The sequence below is a fragment of the Lepisma saccharinum genome, chromosome 10 (assembly GCF_977018435.1).
Source record: "Lepisma saccharinum chromosome 10, izLepSacc3.1, whole genome shotgun sequence".
Taxonomy (NCBI): Eukaryota; Metazoa; Arthropoda; class Insecta; order Zygentoma; family Lepismatidae; genus Lepisma; species Lepisma saccharinum.
The window spans coordinates 44,540,189-44,555,424 of record NC_139238.1 but is presented as its reverse complement, the minus strand read 5'-3'; the positions used below and the strand labels follow the sequence as shown (position 1 = coordinate 44,555,424).

The window sequence follows — 15,236 nt, the reverse complement described above, 5'->3', positions numbered from 1 at the left end:
ATCATATTTGCAGAAGGTATATTTCAATCTACAAGTGTTTCAATGTACGCTGTATAAAACACAACTTATTACTAACTTCGTTGACCCTGTGCCCTTGAATTTTTGGAAAGTTCGCCTTGAAAACCGGTTTGAATTTTATCGTGGTCCGAAAGTAGCCACCCTGCGAAGTTACTTTTTTTTAAAAAAAAGTACCTGAATTACAATTTGTTATTTTCCTCAAGAAAATAAATACACTTATTGCATGCAGGGCAAAATTTCAAATGTCGCCGCCCCTTTCATATTTTTTTCCTTATTTCTGAAGAAGTTGTTGATTTGTAGAATTGCACCTTTCCAAGTTGACTTCCCCTCACCGGCTTCACATAATATTATTTTTAAAATATATTTAACATTTCTTGCCGGTGAAAACTTATATTCCAAACAGTTCAAATTTTCCTTGATCCTTGTCTGAAGTTGAACGCATTTACATGTTAAGATAAACGACATCTTATTTTCCATTGTAAAGAAATTAAAACATATTTATGTATTGCCGTGTTGCCGACCTCTGTGACGGAGTGGCTAGCATAGTCCGCTACGACGCCAAGGTGCTGGGTTCCAATCCCGACGTGGGTGTTCTTTCTCATCTATTTCATGTCACTCATCTTCATCGTCGCGATGAGCCAAAATGGCAGAAAAGCCACGCTAATAACGAAAGTCAAATCAAATGCATTCCATGTTGTAAAAAAAGAAAATATGGAATACTTACTAAAATTCTCATCCAGGTAGCTGCAAGACTCCCAAAACAGAGTATCTAGTAGTAAGCAACACATCATTGTTATTATTTATTGATAAGTGTCCAAAATTTCGAGTTGCTATTTCTCATTCGAAAGCAGGAAACGTTAGGTGAATGTCATATAATATTCTTGTTTTAAAAAAATTGCGATAAAACAAGTAACAATAAAACAATTTTGCCGTCTCATGTGTGTATAGAGTACCCATTTGTAGTGGGCATAGGCGGATCCAGAATTATTTTCTGGGAGGGCCACAGAATATGCATGAGTCCAGAATAAGTATATCATAGGACGTAACATTGGAAATACAGCGTGAGTCAAAAGTCCCTGACCACCCCTTATAAAATGAAAGGGGATGTAGATTACAGCAATTGGTCATGGTAGTAAAATGTTAGGCCTAGGGGGAAAACTTTTTTGGTGCATGTCATGACAACGTCTGCCATCTTGGATCCAACTTCATTTCTTTAAATGGGAAAGGATGCATTCGGGGTATCGTTTTGGGCTAGAATTTCACCAGGAAGTCAGTGGTGAAGTCAGATTTATGAAAACTTAATGATAATGAAGTTATGGGCATATGCAAGGTGGGGGGCAGAAGTGCCCGTTCTGTAACTCGTGATTTCAACGAACGGAACCCAGTGTCGCACGTTACAGTGGTAGGAGAGTGCAGTTTTGTGAATGGGCTGTAGAGCAAATTCGCCAGGACCCACACTTTGCACTGCATATTCTGAATTTTGATGAAGCAGATTTTTATGTGAATGGGGAAGTGAATAAACAGAACATGCTGTATTGGTCCTCCGAGTACACGTTGTGGAGAGATCCGAGCAATATGGTTGGTGCTGGGAAGGTTATGGTGCGGGCCGGGATCTGGGGGGACATTAATCATTGGCCCATTCTTCATTCATGACAATTTAAATGCAGAGGGCTACTTGCAATTGTTAGAAGAACACATTTTTTCGTCAGTTTCGACGGAGGATGGCAGCTTCCCCTCATATTTACAGAAGGATGGGGCACCCCCTTATTATGGGCGACAGGTTCGTCACTATCTGCACCTCCAGTTCCCTGGTCGACGTGGGCCAGTGGAATGGCCTCCCCTATCACCAGATTTGCCCCACTTGATTTTTACCTGTGGGGTCATGTGAAGTCAATCGTGTATGCCGAAAAGATTCGGGATGTGGGTCACTTGGAGCAACGGATACTGGATACCTGTGCACATATCACACCTGAGCTATTGCTCCGTGTCCACAGAGCATGGGAGAACCGTCTCAACATGTGCATAGCACAAGAAGGACAACATATTGAACACATTGTGTAACTTTAATTTGCCTATAACTTCCTTATCATTAAAGTTTTCATAAATCTGACTTCACCACTTAATTCCTGGTGATATTTTAGCCCAAAACGATACCACACATACCCCCCTTCCCATTTAAAGAAATGAAGTTGGATCCAAGATGGCAGTCACCAAGATGGCAGACGTTGTCAGACTTTTGACTCACCCTGTATAATGTGTAGATTTTCTACATATTAAATGCAGCCACTTTTGTTTTATGTCCGCTTTGCGATAAGCTAATCGAGACTGGACTTGCATATTTCAAGGCGATGACGTTACAACATCAATAACATCGGAGAGGCTACCTCCACTGGAAATCGAGCCTGGGGCTTCTTGATTCCTAGCCGATAGCGTTTGCAGTTTTTGCAACGCGCACGCAGTTCTACGTACAGTGCTTGTAAGATTATTAGCAACGATTTGAAAAGGAAATAAATGTAGAGAATTTATTTTCAAGAACAAAACTGTCACAAACTTCGGAAAAACTTGTATATGTGTGTGACCTAGATATTTTTGATTTATCTTCATTAAAGAAAGTTTGCGTGTAATCTCTCTCTCCATACTTTATCCTACATTGACGTAATATTATGTGATTGTTTTGTAATCGAGACGTCCAATATTCAATTTCCGGCGCCGCAGATTCCAGTTTCCAGCAAATCCAGTTCCGATTAGCTTAATTTGTGTTAAACTTTATTTTATTCTTTAGCCATTTGGAAAATGGTATTGTACAGATCCACTGAAGGATTCTGTTAGTACCCTGTGTTGATCGAACATTTTTTGTTTGTTGGAATACAACAAATGTATTATGTAGTATTACATCCGTCAATGGTAGTGAGTACTCGATTATCTGGCCATGGTTGCATGCATGTAAGGAGACGTTCTTTTTTTCCACTAATGTGGCCATCTAAAATTAGCATTGGGGTGTAAGGGGTGCTGCTTCCACGTAGTGCACCCAAAAGTCAACCTCACTTCCATGTAGTGCACCCTGGACAAGAGACTAACGAGGCTCTGGCGACTGGCGCTATGGCCAGTATAATTTTGTGTGTGTTGTCCTGTTTTATGTCCATGTGTGTGCTGAGTGCGCGTTTACAGCCTCAGCTTTTAACAAGTCAGAACATTTTAAGGTTTTAAAGTTTTAGTTATGCAACGTTTGAGTTGTAATTTGTAATGGTAAGGGGCTGGACCCCGTATAATGTGACGGGAGCAAAATAGCCTAAGTGCTGACGCTCCCAAAATTTTAAATTCAAATTCAAATTCAAATTCAAAATTAGCATTATTTTTCAGTACATTATAATAAACCTATGCACCTGCAAAAATTATATCATGCACAAGGAAACTTAATGTTTGTGTCGCTTTGGTTGTCAAGTGTGAAGCGGTCGGCTTCAATCTTGTCACCAAAGTTGCCACTTTCAAGTCCAGGACTGGAGATAAGTGAGCGTTGATGCACACTTCCATGGGCGTCACCAGAACATTTTGTAGGGTGTCAGCCAATTTATAAAACTTAATAGTAGAAATAATAGCAATAATGATTATCATGGTTATTATTATTATTATTGTTCAATCACTACTATAAGTTAATAAAAAGTAAAGCAATTTTATTCCAAATGTATTATTATACCCTCGCTCTGGGAGAATTTTACTCGATCCACCAAATGAATGAATATTCAGCACAATTATTTTTCATTATCTTTTCACATCTTACATAGTTTGCATACTGAAATACAGTTATTCTAGTTTCTTGTTCAGTGGCACAGGAACGTATTTTATTTGGGGGGTACAAAATTCATCCTCCCATATATATACCGCGTGAGGCACCTAAAAGTACCACCTGAAATAGCGAAGAAACCAGAAACAGTAGCGATGTGAGGTTTGCGGGAAACAATAATATCAAATGGGGCTCGTAAATCGGAGGTATGGGGTGGGTCGAAAAATATCGACAAATGGGGCATCTGGAGCAAAGTCATATTTTTTTTAAATGGAACGATATACAATAACATGCATAATATAAAAGAGCACACGCAGAGAAACACAACGCCGTTGGTCTCATGCATCTACTGCACATAGGAACGAAGATATGGCCATGTGAAAATATGTAAACAAACAAACAAGTGGCCCACTTGACCGTCAGTACCACGGCATGTAAGACTTCTCAGGTGCCTGACAGAACTGCCTTTACGCAGAGCAAGTTTTGATAGCAGGTCCACGAGATCGTGTTAGTTCATAGCAAGCAGTCGTAGTGGTAAGAGCGAAGATTATGGTGTTCACAAACATAGAAAAAGCGGACATGATCCTGATTTATGGGGAATGCCGAAAGAATGCCTCAGAAGCCTACCGTGTGTACGCAGAGAGATATCCGGACAGACGACAGTCATCTCGACGTCTGTTTGGTAAGTTATTTATTAAATTAAGAGACACCGGAAGTGTAACACCACGAGCACGTGTGCGGAACAAGCCAACTACAGGTGAGGCAGGTGCAACAAATGTTCTCGCCGCTGTTGCTGTGAATCCGCACGTTAGCTCCCGTGAAATTGCCAGGGATGCTGGGATGAGTCAGCGAAGTGTATTGCGCATTCTGCACACACACACAAGTTTCACCCATATCATATCTCCCTCCATCAGGAACTTCACGGGAATGATTTTGTGGACCGTGTTCGGTTTTCCACATGGTTGTTACGACACGACACACCCGATTTGTCACGTATCCTCTTCACTGACGAGGCAACTTTTACCAATCATGGAAATGTCAACCTAAGGAACATGCACTGTTGGTCGGTGACAAATCCACATTGGCTTCGCCAAGTGGAACGCCAGCGCCCATGGAGTGTGAACGTGTGGTGTGGTATAGTGGGTGAACATCTCATTGGCCCTTTTTTTATACAAGGGACACTGAATGCTGACCGATACATACAGTTTTTACAACATGAACTGCCTGTACTATTGGAGGACATACCACTTCAGACAAGGAGGGACATGTGGTACCAACATGACGGGTGCCCAGCTCACAGTGCAAGACGCACTACAGCATGTGTGGAAAATACATTTCCAAATCGTTGAATTGGACGTGGAGGGCCTGTCAAATGGCCGGCTCGTTCCCCAGATTTAGCACCGTTAGACTTTTTCCTGTGGGGAAAGCTGAAGGACATTGTCTACCAGGATGTGCCAACAACTCCAGAGGATATGCAACACCGCATTACTGCGGCCTGTAGGGACATTCCCTACGAGATGCGACATTCTGTGCAACGATCTTTGCGTGGGCGCCTCGTTGCCTGTATCGCAGCTGACGGCCACCACTTTGACAGGTTTTCGCTTCTTACGCAGTGGTTCTTCGACATACTGTCATGGTCATTTTCATTATGCTGTAACACTGTCTAATACATGGTGCTGACGATGTCTACTGTATTTTTTCTTCCTTTAACACGTTCTGTCTTCATCTTGTCCAATGGCTTCCGATATCTCATACTTGTACATGCCGTGGTACTGACGGTCAAGTGGGCCACTTGTTTGTTTGTTTACATATTTTCACATGGCCATATCTTCGTTCCTATGTGCAGTAGGTGCATGAGACCAACGGCGTTGTGTTTCTCTGCGTGTGCTCTTTTATATTATGCATGTTATTGTATATCGTTCCATTTAAAAAAATATGACTTTGCTCCAGATGCCCCATTTGTCGATATTTTTCGACCCACCCCATACCTCCGATTTACGAGCCCCATTTGATATTATTGTTTCCCGCAAACCTCACATCGCTACTGTTTCTGGTTTCTTCGCTATTTCAGGTGGTACTTTTAGGTGCCTCACACGGTGTATGTACTCCACATGAACCTACCTATACCTAGGTATAATGTGAAGCCATGGGAAATATTCCATTTTAGAACAGCTCACACGTATTTCCTTTTTATAAATGCAAAATTTGCATAAATGATTTTTATTTGTTTGCTTTATTTAGAAAACAGATTTTAAGACCAGATAACAATTCCGAAGCTCTGGACCTCCTCCTGTGCCCATCTTGAATTTAATGGAACGGAAAATCAGTAGTTCGACAGTGTGAGATTAAAGGGGGTAAGGAGGATTCCACCCTCCTCTATCTTGGGCCATCCCAACAAGGATCATGTCACCCACTGGATATACATACCATATTATTGAATATATCATATTTATATACTTAGAATTCCACTTCAGTCCAGTTCATTAATTTTAAAGTCCCATACTACATACCACATCCAATGCCTTTTAGAAGCCTTATATTCGATATTTACTCACATATCTAGAGGGCGTTGTATTGAAAAAAAAACTGGGTTGAGATGGTCCCCGATCTACTTGTTAGAGGTCAAACTTTGGAACATTTGTAAAACATTTGATAAAGCATTTGTTTGTTATATAATTACCTGTACCTAATGACGCTCTTCAAGCACTGAAAGTACGATCATTACAAATACAAATTCAAAATCCTTCAGATGTCGGAGTAAGCAAGGAAAATCATACTCTCGAAAGTTGTTTTATTCTTTTCCATCTTTGCTGGACAATATGAAGAGTCGGTCAAGGTTTCTTTTCATATGTAGCGGTATTAAAAGCAAATACTTGCGTGTGTTTTAAGGTGACATGTCAGTTTCTCGTTTATGTGAAAATGTGAACTTTAAAGTAAGCAAAAGCATGTGCGCGTGACAGTTAAATAATAATAATAATGAAATAGTCTTTATCACATCTACAAAGAAAATCCAAAACACATTCCCATTTCGCCGGCCTCCGTGGCGGAGTAGTTAGCATATCGTAACGCAACTCCCATGCTGCGTTTGGGATCGAACCAAGAACCTCTAGATTGAATTGGGTGATGTAGTTATTTCTCATTCATCTCTCAGATGGCTATCACTCGCTTGACCTAAATGTGATAAATGCAAGAGGTTACATTTAAAGGAATGGCGATAGAAATTAACTTAGGTTAGATATGGGTTTTATACTCTCCATGACTGAACCGATATGGATTGGTTTAGAAAAGGATATTACTTGCCGTACAAATAGATGATGATTGTTCCTACACTTGTCCTCTCAAATGTCACTTGTCTGACCTCCCTGTCAGACATCGATTCAATCACACACCATCGTCCAATAATCGTTCTCCACTTTTCTTCTCTCTCACAATCCGCAGACCTTACTCTCTCTCGTATTCTCGCCCACTGATCACACCTCCTGACAATTCCAACACTCATGCCACATACGCCTTCCAAGTCAATCACCCAACCTTTGTCTGATTACTTATTCAGCATTCCTATCTCTGCTACCTGCTATGCTAAGACTTTATACATCTCACCCAATACCTTGGGTACGATACGATATCGTGCTACGACGCCAGAAGTCCCGGGTTAGAATCCCGGCCTGGGAGTAGGTGTTATTTGTGAGTGTCCTTTCATCAATTTCATAATATCATCACTCATCATCATCTTCGCGATTAGTGGAAGAAATGTGAAGTAAAATAAACCAAACCAATCACTCAAACATTCCCATCTCACTCAAAGACCTTGTGATTCCAATCCCAAAATTTACCAGTATCTACAGCTGAATATGAAAACGGGTTCAATGCCATAAACATCGTCTTAAATCATTAGAGAAATCCTTTAGAAGTTTTGTACCTACTTTTCCTTTCCTTAGACCCCCAGTGCATTGCTTTCATGCAGAAAAATTTGCAAGAAATTGGATCAAACCTAAGTATCACAGTGCCCATGACAAGCCAACTGGCAAACCGGCGAATCTGCAGTGTGTCTCATTTATCTTGTGTATTTATCTGACTAATGTAATTTTCTTACAGTTTGACTTTAGAGTTTAACTTAAAATGGCTTTTGTGTTACATTCGATATCAAAATTAAATTTTTAGCAATTAATGTCCAATTGTAAGTATACCTAATACAAGGTAAAAATAAATCCTCCCTCCTCTGATAAAATCGCAAATTGCACCCTGTTTTTATGTCTAGGAAACATTTCATTTCACGTAGGAATGATATCGCGATGCGACGAGTCGAGAATTGTCACATTCTCATCTCGTCTTGTGTGTGGTTGGTGAGGTCCTTCTCGTTCTTGTTTGTGTTTATTTTTGTTTCGGTTTCCACTCAGACGTTGTTAAAGCTTATTCTGGATTCACTTTAAGTCAGATAGGCTAATCGATACTGAATTTACAGTTTAAAGTGGAATCCAAAGCACTGTGTATGTGAAACACCTTGATTACAAGGCGAAATATTTCGTCCTGACCCACGAAATGTTTAGTATAAGCAACACGTACATTGTTGTCACCACTCAGCGTTTTACAACGTATTAGCATGGATTTTAACGTTTGCTCAGTCTCCCTCATCAATATATGTCATTGAAGGAAAGACTTTTCTTAATAACGTTTCTCTGCTTTACAACTTGTTTCGACGCTGCGGAAAGTCGAAATATGGAATTTTATCCTGAATAGATGAAACCGGGCATCACAGGCTCGCAATTGTCACAAATGGATTCACTTTGCAATTACGGTAAACAATATACAGGGTGATTCTAAAGGTATAGTACAAACGAAAACCACAGATACCTCCCATGAAATAGAGACGAAAGTTCCCCTTCCACTTTGCCGAGAGATGCCTCCGTGAGAAGCTAGACAACGCCGAAAACGTGTGAAAATGAACTTCACACCTCTGTACAGCCAGTACCAGTGAAGATAGAAAGGCGGAACAAACGAAGTCAAAAGGAACACCAAAGTCGCCCATCCGAAAAACACTAGGCGGCAGCTGCGCAACGCATGCGCATGGGGTTCCACAAAGGAAATAGGAGTGTCCCGCAAGACAAGTGAAGGGAAAGGGTAGCGATCGACAACGGTAGGGACAAAAGAAGCAGTGAAGCATGAAGTAACAATTGCACAGCGGGAAACAAACACATGCAGCGCGTGGGGAGTCCCCAAACACAGTGGGGAGACACCGCAGCAAGAACAAAGCACGGTTCAACAAAAGAGAAAGAGGACCGGACGGGGAATGGTACCTGCCAAGGAGACAACAAATACGGGACGAGGGATTCCCCGTAGCAGCACCGAGGGGATGTCACACAGAGGTCGTGCGCCAGCAGGACAAACACAGCAACTACGGGCACAGGAGGTTTATTGCCACGCAAAGGTGCACTTACAGATAGGAATAGTACGTAGTACGTAGTCGTACCCCGGACTGACGTTGTTACAAAAGTTGCTCAAATTGACGACCACCACATTCAATGCAGGCATTGCAGCGTCGCAGGAAATTCTGGCGAACCCTATCAAAAATCCCTGGCATGGTACGCACCTCGGCCGATGCTGCAAGTATCCGCGCTACCAATGTTTCCTTGTCAGGCACCGGGGTCTCGTAGACGAGTGTTTTCACATGGCCCCACAAGAAGAAATCCATTGGTGTTAGGTCAGGCGAACGGGCGGGCCAGGGGACGGGGCCCTCTCTGCCGATCCAGCGCTGTGGGTAGGTACGGTGCAAAAGGGTTCGCACTGTGCCATCAAAATGTGCAGGCGCTCCATCCAATTGAAACCACATACGATGTCGCACGTTGAGGGGTACATCTTCTAGCAGCTCTGGAAGGACTGATGCAAGAAAGGTGCGATAGAGGCGGCCATTTAAACGTGGTGGCAGCAGGTATGGACCGATAATCTGTTCATCGATGATACCTGCCCTGATATTCACTGCAAACTGGGTCTGATGGTGCACCTCGACTGCTGCATGTGGATTTTCATAATCCCACACATGGCTGTTTCGGCAATTGAAGATGCCCTCACGGGTGAATGTTGCCTCGTCCGTGAAAAGCACATGGCGCAAAAAACGGGGATCGTCGGTACAAAACTGCAACAGTCGTTGACAGAATTCCACACGTCGTGGGTAATCCCCAGCCTGCAACGCGTGGACTCGCTGTGGATGATAGGGATGCAGCAGATCATCATGAAGGACACGCCACACTGTCGACTGTGATACTCCCACTGCACGTGCAATGCTACGGGTGCTAGTGGACGGTGTGTCGTCCACGCGAGCAAGTACGTCCTCCTCGACCGCCGCGGTGCGCACATGTCTTGGGTGACCGACATGATGGCCTGCACGTAACACACCCGATTCACCAAGGGTACGGTGCACGTTCGAAAACAACCTGCTGTCGGGTTGTCGCCTCTCCGGATACCGTCCGCGATAAAGGCGTGCAGCTGCTCGGCCATTGCCATCTGCAAGGCCGTAGACAAAATGCATGTCCCTCAGTTCTACAAATGTGTAGCGTTCCATGGTACGGTGAGGATAGTGCCAATTATGGAATACTGTACTGCAGTGCACAGGTGTCACACACACACACACTGGTCACAACGGCTTCGAAACAACGTACTCAATTGTCGTACGTCAAGCACACCACCACCGCACCGGCTCTTTCACTGACACGCTCCCTGACGCTACACTTCCAATCAGCCCACACGTCCGCACGGCGCTGTGGTACAATCAGCTGACGTTCCTGAGCCACCCGTGCCTGTGCTCTTCACTACCTGACCACTGCCGTCAGGTGGGGCCATGTACTCTGGGGCCTTGTCATCGTGGAACACATGTAGCGTCCTTCATTCTTGCCCCATTCACCCACAACACGTACTTCGTCCGTTTTGCTCGAGCCGACGGGGAGCACTACGTACGAGCGTGTGGTGTTTGTGTACACCAATGTGGGGTAACCCAGCAGTTGAACAGACGTGCATACCCCCACGTAGCTTCATTACACGATTGTCCCACGCAGTTTATCTGTCCAGCCTTGCTCGGCCCGGTCTCACACCCACGCGGCAGTGTGCGGCTGCGGTGGTGTGAGGCCACGCTTGGTTTCGGAGCGGAAGGCTGCGGCCGAGGAGGGACTCGAGTTGTTCGGCTGGGGTTGCGCTCGGAAGCAAGCAGCCGCGTCAGGTCTGGGAACGGTGGACCTGGTGATCGGGATGGAAACATTCCGACCTCGTCCATTAGTGTCGTCCACCGTACGGAGTGGTGGGGTCCGTACGACACTCCAGCAGCCTTTCGCCCGCTCCCACCCAGCGATGTGCCTCCGGCTTCATTTCTAAGAGGCTGATTGGGCCCCATCACGACGTTTGTTACAACGTCAGTACGGGGTACGTGGTCCTATCTGTACGTGCACCTTTCATTAGCAATAACCTCCTGTGCCCGTAGTTTCTGTGTTTGTCCTTCTGGCGCACGACCTCTGTGTGACATCCCCTCGGCGCTGCTACGGGGAATCCCTCGTCCCGCATTTGTTGTCTCCTTGGCAGGTACCATTCCCCGTCCGGTCCTCTTTCTCTTTTGTTGCACCGTGCTTTGTTCTTGCTGTGGTGTCTCCCCACTGTGTTTTGGGGACTCCCCTTGCGCTGCACCGCCAGCGCCGCCATTTCTGCACCAAACCATGTACGCGTCTGTTGCCTGTCGAGTGTCACGGACCACTTTGCTTGCATTCTCGGTGTGTTTTTACATCCTACGTCCTCCTCCCGTGGTTCTGCAATCCCGCACTACTTTTCTCGACTGCACTGCTTCAGTCATGGTGTTTGTTTCCCGCTGTGCAATTGTTACTTCATGCTTCATAGCTTCTTTTCTCCCTACCGTTGTCGATCGCTACCCTTTCCCTTCACTTGTCTTGCGGGACACTCCTATTTCCTTTGTGGAACCCCATGCGCATGCGTTGCGCAGCTGCCGCCTAGTGTTTTTCGGATGGGCGACTTTGGTGTTCCTTTTGACTTCGTTTGTTCCGCCTTTCTATCTTCACTGGTACTGGCTGTACAGAGGTGTGAAGTTCATTTTCACACGTTTTCGGCGTTGTCTAGCTTCTCACGGAGGCATCTCTCGGCAAAGTGGAAGAGGAAATTTCGTCTCTATTTCATGGGAGGTATCTGTGGTTTTCGTTTGTACTATACCTTTAGAATCACCCTGTATACGATTTACTTGAAAAATCAATAAGATATACGCTTGGTATGTCTGGATAAGTCATATAGTAATATAAATGTATTTTAAGCAATTTCTTCAAATATGATACCAGAGTTTCAAACGAAATCGTCTCGCTTTGATGTTGTAGATATTTATTTCAGTCTCGTCTCGGAATTTGAGGAAACAGGGACTTTTTTTGTCTCATTACCATCTCTATTTTCAAGAAAATTCTTAATGTGTAAGTTGCGTCTCTCAAATTATCGAAAGGGGGTACATTCCTGTGCCACTGTTCTTGTTAACTTTTACACACTTTGTTCAAGAAAAAGCTTATAAAAAGTTTCTTATTTTTGGAATTTTGAAAACTGTGGAACCATTTATTCTTTGGATTGAATGGCAGAACATGAAAAAACATAACCTGCTTTCTGTATTTTATACTCAGTGCTTTGAATCAAGTTTTAATTTTGGTTATTGTATTGAAATATTAACTGAAATTTATTTCTGTTATTAACAGTAAAAATAACGAGCTTTCAGCTTTTTTGTAACTTGAAATCAGCTCTGTCAGTTTCCAGGAAAGGGTTGGATAGTAGACCAGTTTCATCACCACCCACGTAAACGTCAGTTACTGTAGTGGTTTCATTTGAAAGACAGTGTTGTATTTGGGCGACCCCAAAAATAATGAAAAGTCCAAACATTTCATCAGAACTATTGTTATTTATGCATTCTGATGATTAAAAAGAATGTCTGATACTTTTCCATTCATTGTAAGGTGAGATGAAGTGAAAGAACATGCCATAGCACTACTTCAGTGATAGCTCGTAGCTCAAAATCTATTCACGAATAGTTTCCTTCATGGGTATTCCTTTGCATGTGACCTTCATTTTCATGTAATCATCATTCATCCCCAAGACTGTAGGTTATTACCCTCTTGTTAAGCTTATAATTAGTGTATTTATTTATGTAATTTGGCCATTACCTCTGTGAGCTTATTACGGTAAATATTTTTTGTTTCTCATGGTCAGGGAACATGATATTGAGAAGGGGAGAGGGTGTGAATAAATTATGCACGTCAGCATTCTATCCCCATTTGGGTGCTGCAATAATTTTGTAAAAGTGTGCAGTTAATTTTAACATAACCTTGTATTCCGGTCTTGAGTAACATAAGCTCATTTCAAGTTTTAATTTTTTTGTGTAATTGGCATTATTATTAAGTTTTCAAACTGATAATTCACAAATGCAATTTCAAGAAAATGAAATACAATAACATCCTGTACTGTAGCATTTACATTTAAAGGCAATCATTAAAATATATGTTTCACGTCTTTTTCTCTTTTAAAAATGCCTACTCTTATGTAGTGTGCCTCTTTTGTGGGTAGATCATCAGTATTCTAACATGACTGACTTTTTTGTAAAGTTACTTGGTTTCATCCATTTTATTGCAAACATAATTCAAAGTTTATGAAAACATGACCTCCACTTATCATTTCACAAAACTTAGCATACAACCCTGTGAAAATTTTGTGACTACGCACTGTTCACTCAAGAACAAACTACCAAAGAACCTCCATCGCCTCTTTTTCAAAAGAGAAAGTTAACCCTAGAACCCTAATGGCAGGAATGTTATCACACCACTTCTGTGTATGTGTTGTGGTGAACTCCCTAGTACTTTCAGTTGGCGAGCAACTTTTATCATACATAGGCTAAAAATTATTATTCTAATTGTCTGTCTTCCTATTTTTGTAAATTAAATATTTAAGAAAAAAGAGTTGTTATTTCGAGTTGTCCAATTTACAAATGTCTAGTGAAAGTGTACCACAAAAACATAGTAACGTTCTAGAATTACTTTCAAAGCCATCATTAATTTGTAATGATAATAGTTTTCCATATGTTTGAATACAGTGAAAACGTGAGTTTCTTGACTGATACATAAACTTTTCATTGCAGGAAATAGCAGATCAGGAAATTGCAGCTTTTCCTCGTGACTCCTGCATGTCGAGGCTAACAAAGAGATGTGCTTTGACGTCTAGACCACGTGGTGTTGTTCACAGATGGAGACTCAGTAGGATTGTGTTCAGGCATTTAGCAGACTATAATAAACTAGCAGGAGTGCAAAGGGCTATGTGGTGAAATACATATGTGATAGTGTTGGACCTGTGCCTTTTCTTGTTTATTATTTAAGTAGTGAAAAGGAAACAATAAAGTAATGTCTTTGTACATTTGTGTGCCGATTTCTCATCTTCCATGTAAATGAGGAACAGAGTTGCAAAAAAGCCGGCTTTTTTGAAGGGGCGGTTTTTTCCAATAAAAAGCCGGCTTTTTTGAAGAGGCGGTTTTTTTTTTCGATAAAAAGCTGACTTTTTGGGGGAAAAAACTGAAATTTTGGCTTTTTACCAATTACAGTTAACCTATTTCACTTGAAGTTACTATTATGAGTTTACAGGTTTGTAGTGACGTATTTTACAACTAGCTAAAATAAATTTAAATGATGTAGCAGTCAAGAGACAGATATTGGCCAATCCCAGTGGACACATATTGCATAGTGGTTCAGATACAATTTTAACCCTAGCTTACCGTGTAGGGCCTTCCAGGCCCAAAACCTCTATTATGTATGTTTTACAACTGTTTGAAAATAAATTACATTCGTTTCCTAGGATGTTCCCAATATTTCTCTATTACTTTTGTTTATAAAAACATAAATGTTATGTAATTAAGAGGCAAAATGAACTTTGGGAACATATCAGGCGCCATCTTTGAATGTGTCTTATTTGAGACACTGATGCCAGTCAGTGACAGTGTACAATTGGTTGGTTATAATGGCAATTATTGTAATTATCATATTTAATAAACAACTGCACTTCTGCAAACTAAAAATCATTAATAAAAATTATTATGGATTTTCTGATAAAATATATGTGAGAGACTCATGAAATAATTGGTTATTATTTTTTTTATTAATGATAGTAATATTTGTAATTATTATAATTAATAAATAACTGCACATATATAATCAGCAAAGGAAGCGGTGATTCAATTATAAAATGGTTTCTTGAAATTTAGTGATAAGACAAAGTGTGGCCTGGGAGTCGCCACCTGGTATGTAAGTGTCTACTACGGCACAGGCAAGCTAGGGTTAAAACTAAATGTGAAGTCCTAATGACCATGAAATTGACTTAAAACAGGCTTTGACATGTTTGTGTCTCAATTAAAATGTTGATCTCATAAAATATGAAA

At 41.9% G+C, this 15,236-nt stretch overlaps 1 protein-coding gene across 1 annotated transcript in view; it reads left to right on the top strand.

Annotated features, from left to right (window-relative positions):
* Positions 1–14,835, top strand: part of mRpS14 (mitochondrial ribosomal protein S14) — a 71,084-nt gene extending 56,249 nt beyond the window's left edge. Inside the window, exon 3 of the mRNA XM_083129779.1 lies at positions 13,950–14,835. Within this exon, the coding sequence (XP_082985905.1) occupies positions 13,950–14,132 (183 nt within the window). The 3' untranslated portion in view covers positions 14,133–14,835. The remainder of the gene's footprint in view (positions 1–13,949) is intronic.
* The last annotated feature ends 401 nt before the right edge of the window (positions 14,836–15,236 follow it).